General features: G+C 37.5%; 1 protein-coding gene across 2 annotated transcripts in view; it reads left to right on the top strand.

The window, feature by feature from the left end:
• Window positions 1-20,901, top strand: part of MDFIC (MyoD family inhibitor domain containing) — a 93,695-nt gene that overhangs the window by 7,743 nt on the left and 65,051 nt on the right. For both annotated transcript variants that reach the window (XM_043463143.1, XM_043463142.1), the window contains exon 3: window positions 12,811-12,933. In XM_043463143.1, the coding sequence (XP_043319078.1) occupies window positions 12,811-12,933 (123 nt within the window). The remainder of the gene's footprint in view (window positions 1-12,810; window positions 12,934-20,901) is intronic.

The raw sequence follows: 20,901 nt of genomic DNA, 5'->3' as shown, positions 1-20,901 counted from the left end.
GTTGGAACCGCGGTGCAGTGGGTGTTTTGTAATTGAAAGAGTAAAATCCTGGGAAGGAAGGGGATGATAAGAGTCTTTGGAAAGTTCCCCTTTGAGATGGGGATAGGAGAAAAGGATGAGTGATCATCTAGAGAAAATTTCATATGAGTAAGAGATTATTGAAGGCCTCGATGTTCTCAGAAAAATAGATGTAACATTTGCTGAGAGCAAGTTGGGGTTAGGATGAGTCAAGAAATTTGAGATGTGTGGAAAAGATTGGGAAGGATTCAAGAGGGAGTCCATCTGGGGCAAACAAAAAGATTGCTCAGTAACACTGAGAGCTTAACAAAGAATGAGTGGCGTGAATTTTTAGTGGACACGGTCAGCATGGTTGATTGCCTTTCTCAGCAAGAAGCATTCGGGACCTTGGGAATAAAAGCAGATAGAATGGATTTTTGGAATTGGCTTAGGGTTGGAGATTGGCAGAATGAAAGCAGTGGGAGTCGGGGCAAGGGAGGAGGATCAGGCATGTGTGGGAAGAGTGTGTTTGTACCAACTGGTCTTGTGTTCCAGGCTATATGGGGAGCTGGAGAGACCAGAAGTACAATTAGCAGGCTGTGATTTCTGGTCAGCAAGAGTCATCCCTGTTGGCCTTGTTCAGTCAGTTCACGTACAAGGATTTAACATATATAATAGAGTGACCTTTACAGGGCTAGTGGGGAAGCTGTGGAATTTTTGGGTGTGTAAGAGCCTTTCCTGTTTCTTTGAACCTTGTTTCCTGGATCATGTTGAGTTGATTTCATGGAAAGGTCTAATAACAGTGTGCAATTACTTTACTAGCATTATATTTTTGTAATAAAAGATTTGGGGGAAAAGGAAACATAAATTGCCACAATCTAAAAGGCCATTTGCAAGTGGAAAATTAGTTAAAACAACAGCAAACAGAAGAGGGAAACAATTCCACCAAATTGTTTTTCTGAGTTAATATAAGTATTCCACCCTATAAAGGCATGAGGTATGATTTTTATGTTTCTATTCCTAAAAGTCTTTATTCAGTTTTTATTAAGGGGAGATTGACTCTGCACTGGCTAGAGTCTAGGTGTTTGCATAGTTGAACTTTGCTGCAGCCCTTCCTGCTGTCTTGATCAGTCCTGTGTTTTGGATGATTCTTTCTCATAATCTGTTTCTCTCTCATCTTTTTCCCCCTCCTCTCTCTCTTGCCATTAACACTGAAGTTTCTTAAGCTTTTAGTATTTTGTTTTTAGGTTAGCCTACACATCCTGAAGGAGCTAGGGTTTCTACTGTAACTTTTGGAAATGGAGTTGTATTTTCTAGATTCTAATTGCTTAGAGTTCACTAAGCAGGAACTATGAAAAGAGTTATTTTAACATTAATTTCGTTTGTGGTTTCTGCTTGCAGTCCACTTCTGTTTTCAGATTCACACCCACATGATCTGAAGTAAGATGATTCATATGCATGTGCTTTTATGCCTGATTTGTAAGTAGTTTCGGGTATAAAGTCTGAAATTCATTTTCTTGCTAGCACAATATATCTTACCAAATATACCAACATATTTAAACTGGGAAACTTATGAACAGCTATTTCCTTTGTGCCTACTATGTACAAAATCCTGTGACAATTGAAAATGTGTAACACATGTTCTACCCAGAGAGAACTTGTAAGCTAAGTGAGAGAGAGGATGAGGTGTGTGTGTGTGCACCAAATCCCTTGTCTGAATATCAGTTCAAGAAAACTACAAGAGCCCTGTGACAGATTAGTTTACGGCCAGTTTCAAGGTGACCGGTTCAGTTCTGGAGCTTCTGGAGGTTAAGAGAGAAATCTCAGGATAGCAAGGGATCAGTCTTGTCTGAGTTAGGCTGTGAGTGATCCGAGCTGAAGAAGACACAGTTTGTAGGTCTTTTTGGTTTGGACTGTGCAGAGTTGAGCACTACAAATGAAGCAGCTTGTGGCTGGGCAGGTGACACACCCCCTGAAGGCAGGTGGCCGAGGACGAGGGAACCAGTTTCCTCTCCTCGCTGTCTCTACTCATAGAAATAGTTCGCCTGCTTTTTTCATGGTGAATCAGCCTTTAATCTTCTGGGTCTTTATGAATATAGGCCTACTTTGTTCTTATTTTTCTCGTCACATCACCCAAGCAGCATGCAGGATTGTAGGAAGATTTTCTGAGAGATTTTGCTCTTTATTTCTTACTGAGATAACAAGCTGAAATTATTGAACATGGGAAAGGTGTAGGAATTTGCAACATTAAAATATGTACAATGTTAAAATAACTCTATCAGGTTTTCACCCAAATGCATAATGGATTTAATTCTTACTGAGCAAAGGAGTAACATATTCAATCTTTATTTTAGAAAAGCATTTCTATTTGGAAGAGGAAATGAGGATAGGCCCTGGTAGTGGATATAGGCAAGAAAGTATAGATTTAAGAGAAATTGAGAGCTATAACTAGCAGGTTCTAGCAATTGATTGTTGGGAAAGGGACAATAAGGAGAAAATAGAGAATTGACAGTGATTCTGTGAAAACCATTGACCAGTTTACAAGCTACAGTTGGAGAAACAGGCAGGGACAGAAGAGAAGTGGAAATGTTAAGTTTGAATTGCTAAAGGTATATTGGTGTAGAGCTAAAACTTCAAATCTATAGGTGAAGATAGGTACTGGGGTGAACATAGTGGATCTATAAGTTATCCTCCTGGAGGTGACTAAAACTGGAAGTTAATGAGATTGCAGAGATTGTAAAGCCAGAATGGGTTGGTGGTCCTAAAGGAGAATTCCGAGTAGGCAGTGCCCCAAAGAAATGATCCAGAAGGCCAGAGGATGTATTGATGGTTTAAATAAGAGGCTCCTGGTTTTCTCCTTTAGGAGAATTACCAGAGAGGAAGCATCTCCCAACTTCTAATTCATATCCACCATTCCGAAGTCTAAGAAATCGATTTCAATATACTGCAGAGTCTCTCATTATCGTCATATTTGTGGCTTTACCACTATTTGTAATGCTCTTCTCCATCCTCTCTCACTTATTTATTTCAAGATCAGACTCAAATCATAGCTTAGAAATGCTTTTACAGATTAAAGAACTTCTTTGGTTCAGTTTTGACTTCCATTGGCCTTCATTTTTGTAAATAGTGCTCAATAAGAGTTCATCCCTTAAACAGAGAGCTTGGGGTAGAATGTTCTTAATAGAATCTGTTAGTATAACTGAGAGGTAACAGAAAAGTTTTAAAAACTATGGCACTTAGAATAATGATGATGTTAAAACACTAAAGATGGGTGTGTAACCTTATTTTTTTTAAAGGGGAAGAAGGTAAAGTCCTCAATTTCTTTTATAATAGAGTTAATTACTAAGTAGGGGAACTACTCTAGATAAGGTGTCTCTGGATTTTGGCAGTCATTAAGGCAAATTCTTTCAGGATAGCTTTTTAGATAAGAGTAAAAAGACTAAAAAGTAAAAAGAGTAAAAAGATGGTGACTGCAGCCGTGAAATTAAAAGACACTTAACCTTGGAAGAAAAGTAGTTATGACCAACCTAAAAAGCATATTAAACAGCAGAGACATTACTTTGCCAACAAAGGTCCATCTAGTCAAGGCTATGGTTTTTCCAGTAGTCATGTATGGATGTGAGAGTTGGACTATAAAGAAAGCTGATTGCTGAAGAATTGATGCTTTTGAACTGTGGTGTTGGAGAAGAGTCTTGAGAGTCCCTTGGACTGCAAGGAGATCCAACCAGTCCATCCTAAAGGCGATCAGTCCTGGGTGTTCATTGGAAGGACTGATGCTGAAGCTGAAACTCCAATACTTTGGCCACCTGATGCGAAGAACTGACTCATTTGAAAAGACCTTGATGCTGGGAGGGATTGGGGACAGGAGGAGAAGGGGACGACGACAGAGGATGAGATGATTGGATGGCATCATGGACTCAGTGGACATGAGTTTGAGTAAACTCTGGGAGCTGGTGATGGACAGGGAGGCCTGGAGTGCTGCAGTCATGGGATTGCAAAGAGTCGGACATGACTGAGCAACTGAACTGAAGAAGATTATCATGCTTATAAAAGTAGGTTGAATATGGAGGCTCTGTCACATGGAGGAAAGATTAGACTTTGATGGCAAAGAACAAAATACTATAAATCAGTGAAAATTATGAGTCAATTTTAGACGATTTGGGGGAAGTCTTTGAATACTTAAGAACTCCTAACTTGAAGTATGGTATCTTGTGAGGCTGTTTCCCTGTCTCTGAAATTATTCATGTCTGCTCTCCTTGCTTTCTTCCTGGGATGCTGGATGTTGATATTTTGAACTGAATTTATGTTATCAGGTTGTGTTAAGAGATTTTTATGAGTCCGTGTAACTCAAAATTCTATGAGCCTTATGAATGTTTGGCTTTAATATGAGTGAATTTGCTGGTAGGAAGAACATTATTGAACTTGTATTTGAAGATGCAGGAGTCTGGGGTCAGGTATCCTGAAAATACATTTTTAGGATGAGGAACTTTAGATTCTGATGTAAAAGGGTGCAGGAGAGTAAGATGACTGAGATCATGTGTCCTGGTGCCCTGTGTCAGCTTGCGGTTTTCTAACCTCCCCACTCCTTTTTTTTTTGGAAAGTGCCTAATTCTTCTTACCCCTCATTTATTTAGAGCCCTGATTGTTGAGATATTACTTTGCATTATTGCTGCAGTTTGCACCTATTTATTTGCATATTTGTATTCAATTGCATAGTCATATAATTTTAAAATTGTTCTCTGATTTGCTGTGTATAAAACCTATTGTTTTCTACCCACCCCAACTAAACTAGTTGAGTCAATGTCATTTTTCTCATTCTTTCAAATCGAAACACACCATAAGCTTCTAACTGCATAAGAAGCCCTTTGAAGGAATGAATTTAGCTTTTGCTCAGAAGTCTTACTATTTTTCAAAATAATGGCAATAACAATTAGTTGATTAAATTGATTTAAGCGTTTAATTAATTCAACAAACAGTATGTCTGATTATATGATAACTTTTGTATATATATAAAACTAAGAAATTTAGTGATATGCTCATTCATCTGCTAAAAATATTTTGGTTTTAATCTTAAAATGTTTTGGACAATGAAATTTTAATCTGTTTTAGAACATCAAGCAAAGCAGGAGGGTTTTGCAATGTTTCTTAAAGGTCATTAAGCTTAAGGGATTATTTTTTTCTTTTTTCTTTATTTGGATCAGCGAGGAAGTGAAATTCCAGAGCCTCAGGTCTTCCTGAAAGCTGCCTTATCTTTGGTTTTTAAAGGTTACATTTGTAAAATATTTGTAGATTTCCACATTGTCTTAGCCTCTGGGAAATAGAGACCCAGATTTTTTAAAGTTTTTTTTTTTCTTTTTTACTTTTCCCAAACATTTTAGTTTCAGATTATTTAAGATTTCATAATCCAGAATACACATAGATAATCTGAAATAATGTTGATATTTGAATGGAAGAGTAAAAATGAAATTGTTTATAGATAAAGGAGATGTGAATACAGATTGCATGGCAGTAAGAATATACATATTATATAGATTATAAGTGATCTGTCATAGGTTAAAATAAAATATTTAATTGAAGTAGATCAAGCATGGAGCAGCCCCAAATTATATGCATAAAGAAAGCTGCTAATATTTCTTGCTTTAAGAAATAAGTAAATTATATCCTGATTAAGTTTTATGCAGTTTTATAAGGATATCTGCCAAGCACCATCATTTATACTAGTCTTCCACAAAATATACATATTAAGTACAGATAAGAAGTAGATTTGATGATTGGTTTGTGCATTTATACCTAACCTATGCCTAGTTCAAGAGAATATTTAAGGTAACCTGTAAAAGTACTTTAAAGTACATACGCACACGCACACGCACACACACACACACACACACACAGAATAATGGAAACTAGGAGATCCAAACCTGAGGGAAAATTGAAATGTGTAAGTATAACTGCAGGGTCCAACCCAATGATTCAATTTTATCTGCAAATGTGAGGCAAAAAGAAAGCATTTTCTCTAATATCATTTTCATTGTCCATAAGGGAAAAAAAAATATATATATATAGCTTTTCAGAAGAAGAAATACTTTTCCTTATATTCAGTCTGTAAACAGATTTCTAGCTTGGTTTTTATATAGTGATTACTGAATAGATAGATACTGTTCTCAACACCTCCCTAAGGTTTTAAAAAGGTGCTTATTGTAATGACACATAATATAATATTAGTAGCAAGTGTGAATGAGCCCTTATTATGTACCAGACAGTCTACTTTTCTACTTTCCAGGCATGGTTACATTTCTTTCCACATCCACCTCCTGATATATGGACTGGTGTTATTACCATTTTAAAGATAAAGAATCTGACAAAGATTACGGAAATTGCCCAGCATCCATGTAGTTAGTGGTGGACCCAGGTCCCTTGATTTCAGATTCTGTGTTCTTAAACATTTCTCCAGTAAAAAGTACAGTGCAAGGATAGTATTTCTGTCCCTGAGAACCTGAGTCTTTTTATTTATCGTTTGTTCTTATTCATTGAGTTGTTCATGCATGCTTAGTCCTGTCTGACTCTCTGCAGCACCTCAGACTGTAGCCCGCCAGTCTCCTCTGTCCATGGGATTTTCCAGGCAAGAGTATTGGAGTGGGTTTCCATTTCCTCCTCCAGGGGATCTTCCTGACCCAGGAATCAAACCCATGTCTCCTGCATATCCTGCATTGTTAGGCAGATTCTGTTTATCAAGAAAGATTCAAATATCTGGACTTTTAGACAATATTGTCTCTTTCTTGGAAAATGATGATTCGTGAACAGTATTGTACATGTTTTAAAAGTTTATTAGTAACTTTGACAAGCTCATTTCATCCTGGAAACAGACTACAACATTACTAGATACATTTCTTACTCTTATTTGTTAAAACCATTTATCTATTCAGTTAATAAATATGCTTGACTACAAACTAATGGATAAAAATATCCCTCAGGATTAGTTTGAATGATTGATTGTCTTATAGAAGTGAGTTTAAGTTTATTAATTTCTGTCTACAATGGGCAGAACTAGAACTAGTTAAAGATCACTTGATGGCATATTTATGCTTAAAATAAAGAACAATTTACTCCTGAATCAGACTGACAAACAGTAGAATATGATCCCTTATGAGGTACCATTCCTTGGAATTTTGGAGAAAGGCTGAGTATTGCAATGGGCTTTCTACCCTGGGAGAGAGATGAAATTAGCTAATGGATTCTGAAGATGAAATAAATAAAACATATTAATGTCCTTTGAAAATTGCTAATACTGTAAATATAAAATCATTAACTTATTCTTTCAACAAAAGGAAGCATTTTCTTCTTTTTTACTTATTTAACAACTACATATCAGCTAAGTGGTTGTTATATGGCATATATAATATTTTACATGTACTATTATCCAGTGTACTCTTTTATACATTTAGATTGTTCTTTCTTATTAATCACTATTAAGTTATTTTATTCCCCACCTGTTTGAGATAAGTAAAATTAGATAATGCCAACTGGGCAAAATATTATAAAATTTTAAATCAAATGGAAATTCTATTTACCTAAATCTCATATCCTTTAGCAAGAATAATCAAGATTGGAGAAAGATTACTTCTCACCATTCACGCCTTTCTTTAGAAAAATAATAAAAAATAGAGTATTGATCCTTCAGATAGTCATTTCTGAGTAGGACATATTATATTTAAATTGATCCTTTAGAATTCTTACCTTTTTCCTTTGACTGTTTGGCATAATTCATGCTCATCATTTTCTTTGAAAATTAATTCAAACCCAGTGCTTTACAGAGTTTTTCTATGATTTTTCTCTTCTCCATTCTAAACACCCTACAGTGTGTGTGTATATGAAGTTTTGGCTCTATTGTTTAGCCTTTGTGCAGACTCAGATTTATAGAATTTTACAGACAACAAAGATCTCTGCAGCCATCCAGCTCAATGCCCTCGTTTCTGGATAAAGAGAATGAGGCCGAGGCCCAGACACACAGCTGGTCAGTCTTTGACCCAGAATTAGGACCCAGGGCAGTTTTCATTCTCTTCTGTTTTGTAGTTGCTTGATTATTTTGTGTGTGTGTGTTCGGTTTTCCCAGCTAGAGGATTCATTATCAAGGACCAAGCTTTTCCCCCTCATCCACCGATTCTTCTGTGTTTCCCTCCTTGGTGTGGGCAAAGGAGAATGTGTAGGAGCTAGCCTCTTGGCAGCAGATGCCAGTGGTATATGACTGTCCTTTGCTCTAGTGATATTTTTAAAGTGTCTTCAACTTTTGTTTTAACTAGATATCTAAAACATATTTCTTAATGTTCATCTATTAGTAGGACTGTTTAGTGTTATGTGTGGTAATTAAGGTTTAGTATTCTGAGTGTTGTTCTAACATAGAGACAGAACTAAATCCCTCTATATTAATTAGTGATTGGATAAAATTGTATTTTCTGATAACTTGGAATACTGTGACAAGGGGATGAGAAGCAAGGCCTATAGCTCAGTATTTGATGGGCTTTTCTAAGTTTTCTCTAAATTTTACAGTACAGAAGGGCTTCCCTGGTGGCTCAGATGGTAAAGAATCTGCCTGCAATTCAGGAGACCCGTGTTGAATCCCTGGGTTGGGAAGCTCCCCTGGAGAAGGATTCCCTCTTCTGGCAACCCACTCCAGTATCCTTGCCTGGAGAATTCCATGGACTGAAGAGCCTGGCAGGCTAAGTTCGTAAGAGTCATGAAGAGTTGGACACAACTGAGCAACTAACACTTTCGAAGTTTTCTCTAAATTGTATAGTACCAAAGAGCTTACCTAAAACAGTCCCCTTCAAATCTGGCCATATATGATGGTGACACCCTCCTTTCTCCATATCACCCAAATTGGGACCCCAAAGTTGGGACTTGTGTATCTTTATGTTAAATATGGTCTATAGTAGAGAGCCAGTGGCTTGGAAGAACAGCATGATTGACATGACGAAGATCCCCTTTTAAGAGAGTGTTACTAAGTTGGGAAAGAGTGCTTGTATATATATAGTTGGGGAGGAAAGGATGTATATACAGAAATCTGTAGAAAGATAGATTGATTTTATGCATCACTGAAATTATTTAATTGCCTTTGACATCATATCAAACATTTCCTTGTCAAATCTTTGTGGGCCTGTCATATCTTTCAGGCCCAAATAGCAGTTAAATTGCACCTACAAACCTTCATAAAGCTAGAAAGGAATCAATTAAACCAGGACCATGGCTTCTGCTGCTGTAATTCAGAAGTGATAGGCAACGTAAACAGATAACAGAAATCCATTATTAGAAACTGCTATTTTCTCCTCTTAATGAGTAGTGGCTGACGCAAACCTATTGAAAGTTCTAATAAGATTGGCTGGACATCATGGTGCCCATTTTGCAGTAACCAGTTAAATCTCATTCTCTCTCAATGCATTTATTCAGTATTAGATACAACTGCACACCATTTATGAGGCTGCCATATTTGTATTCCATTAATATTAAAGATGTGTTAATAAAATAAAAATAGATATGTTAACACATAATAGTCAAGTAGTCACAGAAGTTTATAAGAGTGAAGAATTGGTGAGTCAGTTTAAATTTGGAGTTTTTTCTGAGCCTTGCTTTGGTTCTGAGTGTTAATGATCATAGCAAAAGCCTGAGACCAACTCTTAAGGACATTTAGTTTTCAAAGGAGGCAGCGCTGGGTAGACTGATGATTGTGACTTAATAGTAGTTACATAGTTATCATTTCTTGAATATAATGAGACAGAGAATGATAATTTTCCTTTCCTTTTTCAACTTGAAAAGCTCTCAAGGGATCATCTAATTCTAGAATTTCACAGATAAGGAAACTTAAAAAAAAAAAAAAGATAACTGTCTCAATAAATATTCAGAGCAGGAGGAGCATTGTTTTCTTCTTAGCAGTGGGTCACTACTAAAACTGTGTGTGTACGAGCCACATGACATTTTCATTTAGTCAATGGAGAGTTGAGAGGGTCTGTGTTTAGCACTTGAATATTGGACTTGATTCAAATGTGAGTCAAGTGTGTCTAGAGGCTTTATTCATACCTATTTTCTTTTAGTCAGCATTGCTTCATAATGCCCTGGTTTCATGAATTAATTTTAATGGAATTAAACTTGAACAGTTCAAAATTATATAATTAATTTCATTCAGCTTCAATTAGAGTTACTAATTGAATCAAGCCTACTAGCATGACACCTGGCGGCAGTCAGCTACATAACAGTAGCAGCAAGAATGTCGGACTCTGCTGAGAGAGTTCCTGTATAGAGCTACTAGAAAAATCTTTCCTATTGATCATCTCAGAAAGGCCTTGGGTTGACTGTAGCAGTGGAAAAACTTCAGAAGTTGTTTAAAAAACTCAATATTTTAGTTTAAACTAACACATCTCAGGAAGGTTACATTTTCCCTAGGATAATGCTGAGTAAATGCTACATAAATCTAGAACATGTTGGTTTAGTATGGTTCTAATTTATATTTTACTGCTATCTGAATACAGTTTTGCTTTCTAAAAATACTTAGCATTGAAGACCCTATTTTTTTAATTCAGAAATCTTAGCCTCTGGACTTATTCCTGAGTGTCCATCTATTTTCATGTGTTGAAATGTGTTTTATGGTAGAACTTTTCAATTGTGAAATCCCCATGGTACAGGAGAAATTTCTGCATGTGCAGAACTTTTTTTTTTCCTTCCACTGGAAATGTTAATACAGTTGACTAACAACTTCTGTTTGAATCTCTTTCCTTTCCTTGCTTCCATGGTTTGACATCATCTAGTTTTTCTTCCTTCTCTGATTCCTTTCTAATTGTATAGAACCCTCCTGATACTCTTCTTTTCATAGACTTACAGTTTTGGTGATCCTATTCATTTGAATTCATTTGAATGACTTCAAGTTTAAGAAGATGACTGTTTCAGCTATAACTTTGTGACTTGCAAATTCAGATGCTCAAAGCTAAATTCATCCACTAGACTGTTGGTTGGGCTACAGTCCATGAAGGTTGGGGTGTGTTTTGTAATTGATTGTGTATTCAACTGCATAATACAGTGCCCAAATATCTACTATATACAAATATACATTTTTATTTTTTAAAAAATATATTAAAAGTTTAGTTGATTTATAATGTTGTGTTAATTTCTGCTGTGCTGATGTACTCAGTCATGGCCGACTCTTTGTGACCCCATGGACTGTAGCCCACCATGTTCCTCTGTCTGTGGAATTTTCCAGGCAAAAATACTGGAGTGGGTTGCTGTTTCCTTTTTCAAATTTCTGCTGTACAGCAGAATGATTCAGTTATACATAGATACATATACAAATATGTATTTTATAAATTATTTTCCTGTTCTCTAGGTTTTCCCAGTCAAATCCATTCTAAGACAACTCAGTCATCTCCAGCTATCATCTTCTTTGATAGTCTGTGAATCCTCTAATTATTTTCTCACAGTTACCTCCTTTCCCATCTTCTTATCCATTTGACAAAACTCTCATCAGTCTCCCTTTTAGTTTCCCTTACTCTGTTCTCCCTGTTAGATGCATCCATCCTCCAGTGATTCTTAAGGATTTAAGGACAGTTGAATCACGTGGGTCCCCTATTCCCAAATTAAAGTAGAATTTTAGGTTATGAGGCCCAGGAAACTATTTTTTAAGAAGGCCCCTGAATGAGTTAAGTACTGTCAGGATTGAGAACCTCTGGTGTGTGTATAGTTTGTTCATCTCCCCCATGTGTGGCTTTGATTAAACAGTTCACAAAGCTACCATGGCTACTGTCACTTATTTATCTTACTTTAAAATCAGGTCCAGATTTTTCACCTTGGCATGCAAATATCCATAGCATGTCCCTGTTCAGACTTTCACAATCTTATTTCCCAATATCCCTCTTTAAGTAGTTCACAGTGCAGAAGATTTGAACTTTTGCCCAAGTGTCTGCTTTTGGAGTTTGCCCTGCAATTCTTTCACTTGGAATGGCTTTTCTCTCATCTCTACTTTGAGAATTCCTGCTGATCTTAAAGATTATCCAGTATGCACCATTTTCTATCATGCTTTTCTTGAGCTCTGAATTCTGATGAGTATCGTCTAACTTTGAATCTCTTTAGTGCTCTCGACCTCTCATAACATTCATTTAACCTTGTGTTATAGTCAGCTTTTTGCTTAAGTTATGTTCCCAATAAGACATTACTTTTCCTTACTCATTGGCTTCCTCCCTGGAGAACCCATAAACTCAACATATAAATCTCTCATCATCTTTGATGCTTTCCCTGCCACCCTTGCTCTACATGTATGGACTCACTTCCATCCTTGATAGAACTGTTACATGGCAGATCATTTGTTATGTTTTGATGACCTGTTTACAGTAATCTTAACAGACAATTTTTACAGTAGAATGTTTCTTCAATGCTAGTCGTAAAGTGCATGTGTGTGTGCTAAGATGCTTCAGCCCTATGGGCTGTAGACTATCAGGCTCCTCTGTGCAAGGGATTCTCCAAGCAGGAATACTGGAGTGGATTGCCATGCCCTCCTCCAGGGGATCTTCCCGACCCAGGGACCAAACCTGTGACTCTTAAGTCTCCTGCATCGGCAGACATGTTCTCTACCACTATTGCTGCTTCTGAAGTGCACTCATAGAGTAGATGCTAGTAAATCTCTATTGAGTTAATAACGTATGCAGTGGTTAGTAGAGATATTGCTCCTATTTCTTTAAATTATGGCAGACTTAGAAGCATTTGGGGAAAAAATCTGTAAAAATGAAAACAGAGAAAAATATGTAACATTTAATGATAATACATATTTTTTTTATTTAGAAAAATGTGATAAAGAAAATACTGAGAGAGAGATAACTCAAGCTACTGATAGCTGCTTCACACACGGAGAGATGCAAGACCAGTCCATTTGGGGAAATTGTTCGGATGATGAACTCATCAGAAGTAAGTATTTTTGGAGAAAATTGGAGTGATTCAAGGACATGACTGTAATAATATGCTCTCAGTTAATCATCTCATATAATTCTACTAGAAATCTGTAAATGAACAGCTTACCTGAAAGTGTTTTTCATGAGTCTTTTAAAATATAGAAGTAAAAGCAGAGTATAAATAATATTGTCTGCCAGGTTTCATCCTGTCTTTAAAAAGGAAGTATTAAGCTGAAAATTTTGGACTCCATTCTCAGAGAAATTTAAACAAAACTTAATCCCTTCTTGAGTAACAACTAAGTAGAAGTTGGACAATTCTACGTATAGACAGTGAAACTAAAAAGATAAAGACGAGTTAGAGGACAGTGAGGACTATTTTGGCAACGCCATGTGGTCCCTGTTCTGGCCAAGTGACTCCAACCTGTTTTTCCCAGTTAACACTTTTATCACTACTTAGCTTCTTTATATTCTCTTCCTCTTCTTAAAGTTGCTCTGTAGAATATGTAAGAAGCTTTGGTTTAGTTTTTTTGTACTCTGGGAATGTCCAGAAATACCAGTATCTGTTAAGTGCTATTCAAAATCCATGTTGATGCAGGTTGCGCTTGTTCTGGCCGCTAAATTCCCCCTGGTGGATTCAAGATGAATTGGCCACGTAGTGAAAGATTCTCTGTAGTAAACGTATATATAGAAAGAATACCACTGCGCTGTGCCATGCCGGGATGGCCTTAGGAGTACTACATCTGAAATTATCATTTATGGTAACCAAATTATCCATGTCACTTTTCAGTTTTTCAGAGAAGAGAGAGGAGAAGTTTTGTTCTGGGAATCAAGTGTTATTTACTTTTTTTTGTTTTTATTTATTTTTTGTTTTAATTCTTCAGACAACTCTATAATACTGAAACTTTTTTTGTGTTACTTATTAGATTTACTTTGAATAATTGAAACCAAATAGAAAAAAACAGGTAGAAGGAAAAAGCCAACTTTGTAGAAGAAAAAAAAAACACAATAAAAACACTATAGAAGGAGACTTCAAGTTTTCAAGCAAAAGCTCTAAAAATGACCGTGTTTTAGTTTAATTTTAGAACTATTTTGGTTTTTTACACTTTTCTACTGGGGAAGGGAATAGAAAGGAAGTGAAACTCAGAAATTAGTGAGGAACAAGATTTATTCAGCTTTCTCCAAAGTATCAAAAAAAATTATTTCAAATAAATATTTATCTCCAAAACATATATTGATTGTCTTCTTTCTAAATGTTGACGCTGCTATTGTGAAACTTAAGGGTGTGTAAGATACTGGCATATCTTATCTGTGATTTTTCAACAACCAGAGAGCGTGAGACAGGGTCTTACAGACAATTTTAACTTTACCTTTTGGGAGGCATGATTGTTTGCTTTTTTTTTTTTTCCCCATATTCATAGAATTTTAAGTATGTGTATTTCATTAATTGATTTATTTCACCAGTTTCCCTTCCCAAGGCCCACACTTGGAAAACATGAATAAGGACTCTTAGGACAAAAACTAAAATATAAGCGCCATTACATAAGGATATGGAGAGTCATGTTGTTGTGTTAAAAAATTTTAGTGCTATTTGATGAAACTCATTTTAGCCACAGAACTCATACTATTAAAGTGAATGGATTTAAAACATACTCCTCTCTCTATTGTCTGTATTGATTATGGACAGTGATAAAAAATTATTGTAAAGTGCATGAAATAGTTTTTTTATTGAGATAATGATGCAGCCTGTATCATGGGGTACTGGAGTAATAAGGAACAACTATCTAGGTACATACTAATATATACTGAAAGAATCCAGAGAGAGAGATTTATTACCTCCTTTGAGAGAATGGCTGGGAAAATTGACAGATGAATGGATATCGGAAGATAATGGCCAAAGACAGTAATGCTGCTCTTGCTCAAAACTTAAGTTGCCAAGAATTTCCACATATTTGTGGGTGACTTTGGATTATGAATTCTGATGACAGATTTCAGAAACTACAATTTTGTTATTTTCCCAGTCACAATTCTCTAGACAAAGGCTACTCTGTTGGGTCTACAGAAACATTTGATATGTGGATTTTCCAAAATGGAACACTTTATGTCATCTTTAAAACCAACTCAAGTCTGGATAGCATCTGCAAGTTTGATAATCTGATAGCTTTTGCTGTTCCAACTCCCAGACACTGAAGTCTGCTAGGCTAGCCTGACTTTCCATCTTCAGCTTTCCCCATTGAGTCCTTGGCCGTCTCTGCGTCATTTAGCGTCTGTCTCTCTCAACCCTGCAGTTAGAGAGATGTGTGTTTTCCTCTTACTTCAGCATCTAGAGCATTCTGGGGGGCCTAGTGCATCTTTGGTCATAACAATAGCCCTGGAAAGAAGGCTGTGGCTCAGAGCTGCGTGGGGAGGAGGGGAGCATCTGCGTGAGTCAGGCCTGGGCTGGCCCCTGTGCCAGGAGTCCTGTCTGGCTCCCTGAGCTCCGAGGAAGAGGCGGACAGCTGGCTCTCATGGAATTGATTTTAGTTTCCCACTGTAGTGCGAGGTTGGCTGGATGGAGGGATCATCAGAAAAATAAGGCCGGCTGGGGTGTGGGAACATTTTCAAATGTGCAACCCACTCTTTTTCCAAGCTTCCATGGGACAGTTCAGCTGCATAAGCAAGAAGCAAAGGGGAGTGACTCTGCTGTTGAATGCAACTTCTTTCTATCTATTCTTGAGAGTGGTGAGTGAGGGCTGGCAGCTAACATCTCTGTTGTCCCGGATGCCTGCTGCCTTTTTTGTTGGACATTTAAAGCATAATTTATAGGGGACTGTTAGCTGTCAGTGTGACGGGGCTGTTTTTACTTTTCTGAGAGTAACTGGGCTCTGGAAAGTCAAGGGAGTGGCTGCTTTGGAAATTGTATTCTAATTAAAGGGTGTATTCTCAGGCCTCATAAACGAGATCCAAGCTGAGAATAATTTCCAAATTATTCTGTGAACTTTAACCCTGACCTCAGTGGACCACCCACTTGTGGCTCCCACTTGGTGCAAGTTCTACACAGAAGTTCCAGCTTTGTGAGCCTTCCCTGGTCCTTCTAGAAAACATCGCAGGTGGCAGACCTGAGGGACTGTGCTCTCAAGGTCTGGATTTCAAATCAGTTGTCCTTGAGTTGCTAACTTATTAGAATCCTTTCTTGAAGTTATAAAGAGAAGAAATCCATATGGAATCAAACATTTTGAATAAATAGGCCACACACAATCTGGTCAGGGGATGTGCATAGTAGCTCTGTTGCTTATGAAATTTAAATTAAAAAGATATTTCCAACCACTGAAATTTGTTTAAAAAAAGTCTAAATCAAATAAGTAAAAAAATTAAAAACATAAGAAGGTTTTGTGAGGAAGTTTGGGAGGGTTTTGTTTTTTAATAATTATTTTTATTCATTTTACAATTTAAAAGGCATTTGTATTCTGAGAAAAATATTCTGGTATTTAATTTCTGGAATGGGGCTTCCATTTTAGAGTTTGTAAGAGTCTCTTTCTATGGCTAACACTGGCTTTTCCCCTCAGATTGACATATGTGGGACAGTATATAATTTGGAGCTATGCCATGTTTTAATAATCACTAGTCTGATTTGGTGGAATAAATGTTGCAGTGAAGTGACATCCTCAATTAATACTAATTTTTCTATTTAACCCATAATATGCATAAACTGGTAACAGGCAATAGGCAACATTTCATATTTTAATTAGACTAGAAAAGGAATAGAAGTAACATTTTGATCTCAGTCTTTGGGGGTATTTCTAAGGTAGGAAGGAGTGTATCTGAGAGTGTATGTGCATGTGCGTGTGTTACTGTGCCTATACTCATAGGCATGAGTAAATTTTCCTTTAATTTAGGTCAAATTCTACTATTCTAATTATTTCCTATGGAGAGCTTACATTTTTCTTCTTCTTTCTAAAGTGCCTCAGGTGTCTCAGATTTTTCTAGGTCTTTCTGAAAATTCTTATTACTTAACTTTATCCTTGGACATCACTTTTTACATAAACGTCTCCTAATTCTAAATGTCATTACTTCACTCCAGAAATTTTCCTTAGCTTCCCTTCCGAAATAAATTTCCCATTAAATGAAACTATTTTGCTCAGCTAATTCTCTCCTTTGTGATTTTGTAGAATTCCCATGATCTGAAGCAAAGTTAGAATGCTCTACTTAAATGGTAATCCCCATTCTATTTAACCCATTTATTCATTTTGAAGAGGTTTTAGTTCTCATAATAGTAAGCACTTAATTGGTCGTAAAACACAAGCCTCTCTCTCTAATTCACAATCGCCTCCTCTTTACTGAGCTGGTATGTCATGCTTTTTCACTCTTGCTTCTACTTGAAATCCTCCTCTTGGCATCCGCTGAGTTTCCTCACAGCATCCAGAGGCTCTGCTGTTAGGGACTCTCATTTCTTTTACCAACCTTCGCTAACTTATTGCTGATCACCCATTAATGAATACCATTTCATTACATTAGAGAACGCTTCCTCTATGTAAAATACTGAAAAGCAGAGACTACTCAGGTGTACTATTTATATACTTAGAGCATTTTTAACTTTAAATGTAAAGAAAGAAAACTGAGAGGTTTGGATTTAAATCTTTTCAGTGGCACTCATGTTTGAACGCACATCATGGCATTATTTGGTTTTCTTTAGAATTCATTTTATACAAAAGAGGCATAAACAAGCTCTCCTCCCACCTCCCATAAGTACCACCCAATAGGACTGGGAAATATGGCTTTCCTGTTATGTTTCATAGTTAATTGAAGATTCTTTGCTTAATACATCATGCTTCTTCATGTGGGAGTCCATATTGGGAGCAAGTCACGGTGACTTCCATCGTGCTCAGTGTTTAGTCCTCTATTTGTCTTTCAGAAAACTTATCCTATTCACTATGCTGACCAAATGGTTATGTAGCTACAGTTCAGATGCTTTAATTGTTGCTATAGAGAGGAATCTTTAACCATCAATTATTCCAAAACCAACTCATAGTTTGGTTTCGGGGTTGGGTGGATAATCATAAGCCATTGCTGATGGCTCCCCATATATGATGTATTGGTCAATGACAGCCATTTTAGACTGTTCTAGAATGGAGCTCAAGTTCCCTGACACAATTTTTCCTAGAGGTGTGTCACCCCGTGCTCATCTGGGTTTTGCCCAAAAAGCTAAGGAGAACCATTGTCCATGTTTTGTTTTAAGTACTTTAGGTTCAGGGTCCTGGAGAGCAATAGAAGCTGACTGCCAGAGTTCAGACCCTGGGTGCATCATTAGTTCTGGCGTAGAGACAGTTCCCTAAACTCTCTGAGATTGTATTTCTCATTTTTAGAATGTAGGTACTAATTCTGTATGCCTCATTGTACTATTTTAAAGGTTATATAAGAAAATGCATATTATATGTTGGTTCAGTTCAGTTCAGTTCAGTCGCTCAGTTGCATCCGACCCTTTGCGACCCCATGAATCGCAGCACGCCAGGCCTCCCTGTCCATCACCAACTCCCAGAGTTTACTCAAACCCATGTCCACCAAGTTGGTGATGCCATCCAGCCATCTCATCCTCCGTCGTCCCCTCCTCCTCCTGCCTCCAATCCCTCCCAGCATCAGGGTCTTTTCCAATGAGTCAACTCTTCGCATGAGGTGGCCAAAGTATTGGAGTTTCAGCTTCAGCATGTTGATTAGCACAGAGCTAAGTGGGTAAGCACTCAAGTGAATTTATCAGTTTTTATTATGATTGTTCTTGGGCCCAAGTATCAGTTATAAGGGCTTTTTCTCCACTCTTTGTGATGGGTTATGTGTCCAGACATACTGGATACAGAGACCAGGTTTTTCTGAGACCATTAATACTTATGTTCATGACAGAGGCCAGCACAGTTGCTGTTACATGGTTTATGCTTAATAAATGCTTGATTACTTAAGTGTATTGAATTAATGAGAGGAGGGAAGAGATTCTTTACCCATCTTGCTTCTATTATTTCAGCTTTAAGGTCGTATGATGAACATTCTAAATCATTGCCTTTTCCCTTTTAATCCTTCTAACCCCCTTCTTAGGTAAGCTTCCCAGGTGGCTCAGTGGTAAAGAATCTGCCTGCCGTTGCTAGAGACGCAGGAGACAAGGGTTCTATCCCTGGGCATGGAAGCTCCCCTCTAGAAAGAAATGGCGACCTACTCCAGTATTCTTGCCTGGAGAATTCCATGGGCAGAGGAGCATGGGGGCTGCAGTCTATGGAGTGGCAGAGTGAGGAATGACTGAGCACACACACAGCTGCTCCCTTCTTACTCCCAAGCTACACCTGGTTCATTTATATTAACTTTCAAGTTCCACAGATGCTCTAATGATATAAAGCTGTCAAGTCCTGAGCTTGACTGCTGTTCATTGATAAGGCTCTTTTGAAGCATTCTAAGTGAACTGCGGCAGTGTTCTGGATAATGTTTATTGTCTGTGGAGGTGGTTAGGGATGACACTTTGGTTAGAGCCTTTCCCCCTATTCCTTATTTTTCTTGCCTATTTATAAGAAAGAGTCTGAGACTGCTTCAGTTCCATTCCTTCCTTCATTTTTCCTTCCCTTGCTTTCTCCTTATCTCCACCTCCTCCTCTCTCTTCTTTCTCTTTTCTTCTCATATTTCTCTATGCCCTTCTAAGTTAGTTTTTATGTTTTGTATCTATAAAATATATTTTTTTATTATTCTTAGATTCCTATTAATGTTATTTATTACTTCACTTTTCACCTTTATCAAATACCATGATTCATTCAGTTTCCATTTTACATCCTACTGCTCTTTTGTTAAAGATTAAGATTTTCAGACATTCCTAAAATCTTTTAGTCTTTTGGGGGTGAGATGAGACGGTATTGAAGTACAAGTGGTGGACGAGGGCTCAGTGAGGGAACCAGACTTACTTTTTTTCCGCTTGGAAGTTCATTGAACTGGAGGGAGGAGCTGAGGCCTGGGAACTAGCTTAGAGACCACCGTGAAAATGCTAACCACTGAAGAAATAAATAACTTCAGTGATCAAGACCATAAATACTGCGGTCTAGATAATTTTAGTTCTCAAACCTCAAACTTCCTGGGTCTGAACACTCTGTGAATTTATGCAGAGATTAATACTTGTACAATGTGTTACTATAATGAATTTTCAGGATTAGGAATCAAGCTGTAACTTTGAAAACTGAATAAAAAATTGGTTACATTACAATGGGGTGCTAATAGTTTGCCGAAACTGTGTTGTGTTGAATACAGTGATGAGTGATTCAGGAGTGGTCTCCACATTCAGAATTTAGTCTGGTGGAAGAGACATACAGTTCATCTTGAAATGACAGTGTGTGTTTTGAATGCTATGATAAGTAACTGCAGGTGGCTGTGTGTTCACATTTGTGAAACATGCTCAGGTAGAGGAAGGTCCGAGGGGGCGTTCCAGAGGAAGTGATGTCTGAGATGACACCTGAAGGAGTTGGCCAACTCAGGCAGAGCAGGGGCAGGGGTGGAACCAGAGTGTTTGAAGCCTAAAGAACAGTGCACCTACGGGTCTAGAGATAAGAAAGAATGTGGCCATTTTGAGGAGAGGTGGAGAAGTTTTGTGTAGGCTGGGATGTAAATTGTTAGATGAGGAGTGAAGAGATAGAGGGAAAGAATCTGTTAACAAAGGTTAAGGGAAGGTGGAAGGTATGGAAGGTAGAAATGGCTTAAATTTATGCTTTAGTTTATATTTTAGGATGATTGCTTTTCAGTAGTTTAAAATGGTAAGGACTGAAGGCATTAAGAGAACAACTGAGACCATTGTATTAATCCAGCTGAGAAAAGAAGGTGGCTGGGACTGGGGTAGAGTGGCAGGTGAGGTTGCAGGAAGTAGGTGGACGCAGCTTCAATCAGTAAGACATCTGGGGTAAGGGACTGGCAGGAGCTGGAAAGGAGACCAAGGTTTTTAGTTTGGGCAAATGATAGTTGTGATGAAAGGACAGTGGGGCAAAGGGTTTAAGGA

The sequence above is a fragment of the Cervus canadensis genome, chromosome 3 (assembly GCF_019320065.1).
Source record: "Cervus canadensis isolate Bull #8, Minnesota chromosome 3, ASM1932006v1, whole genome shotgun sequence".
Taxonomy (NCBI): domain Eukaryota; kingdom Metazoa; phylum Chordata; class Mammalia; order Artiodactyla; family Cervidae; genus Cervus; species Cervus canadensis.
This window is presented reverse-complemented; position numbering and strand designations above follow the sequence as displayed.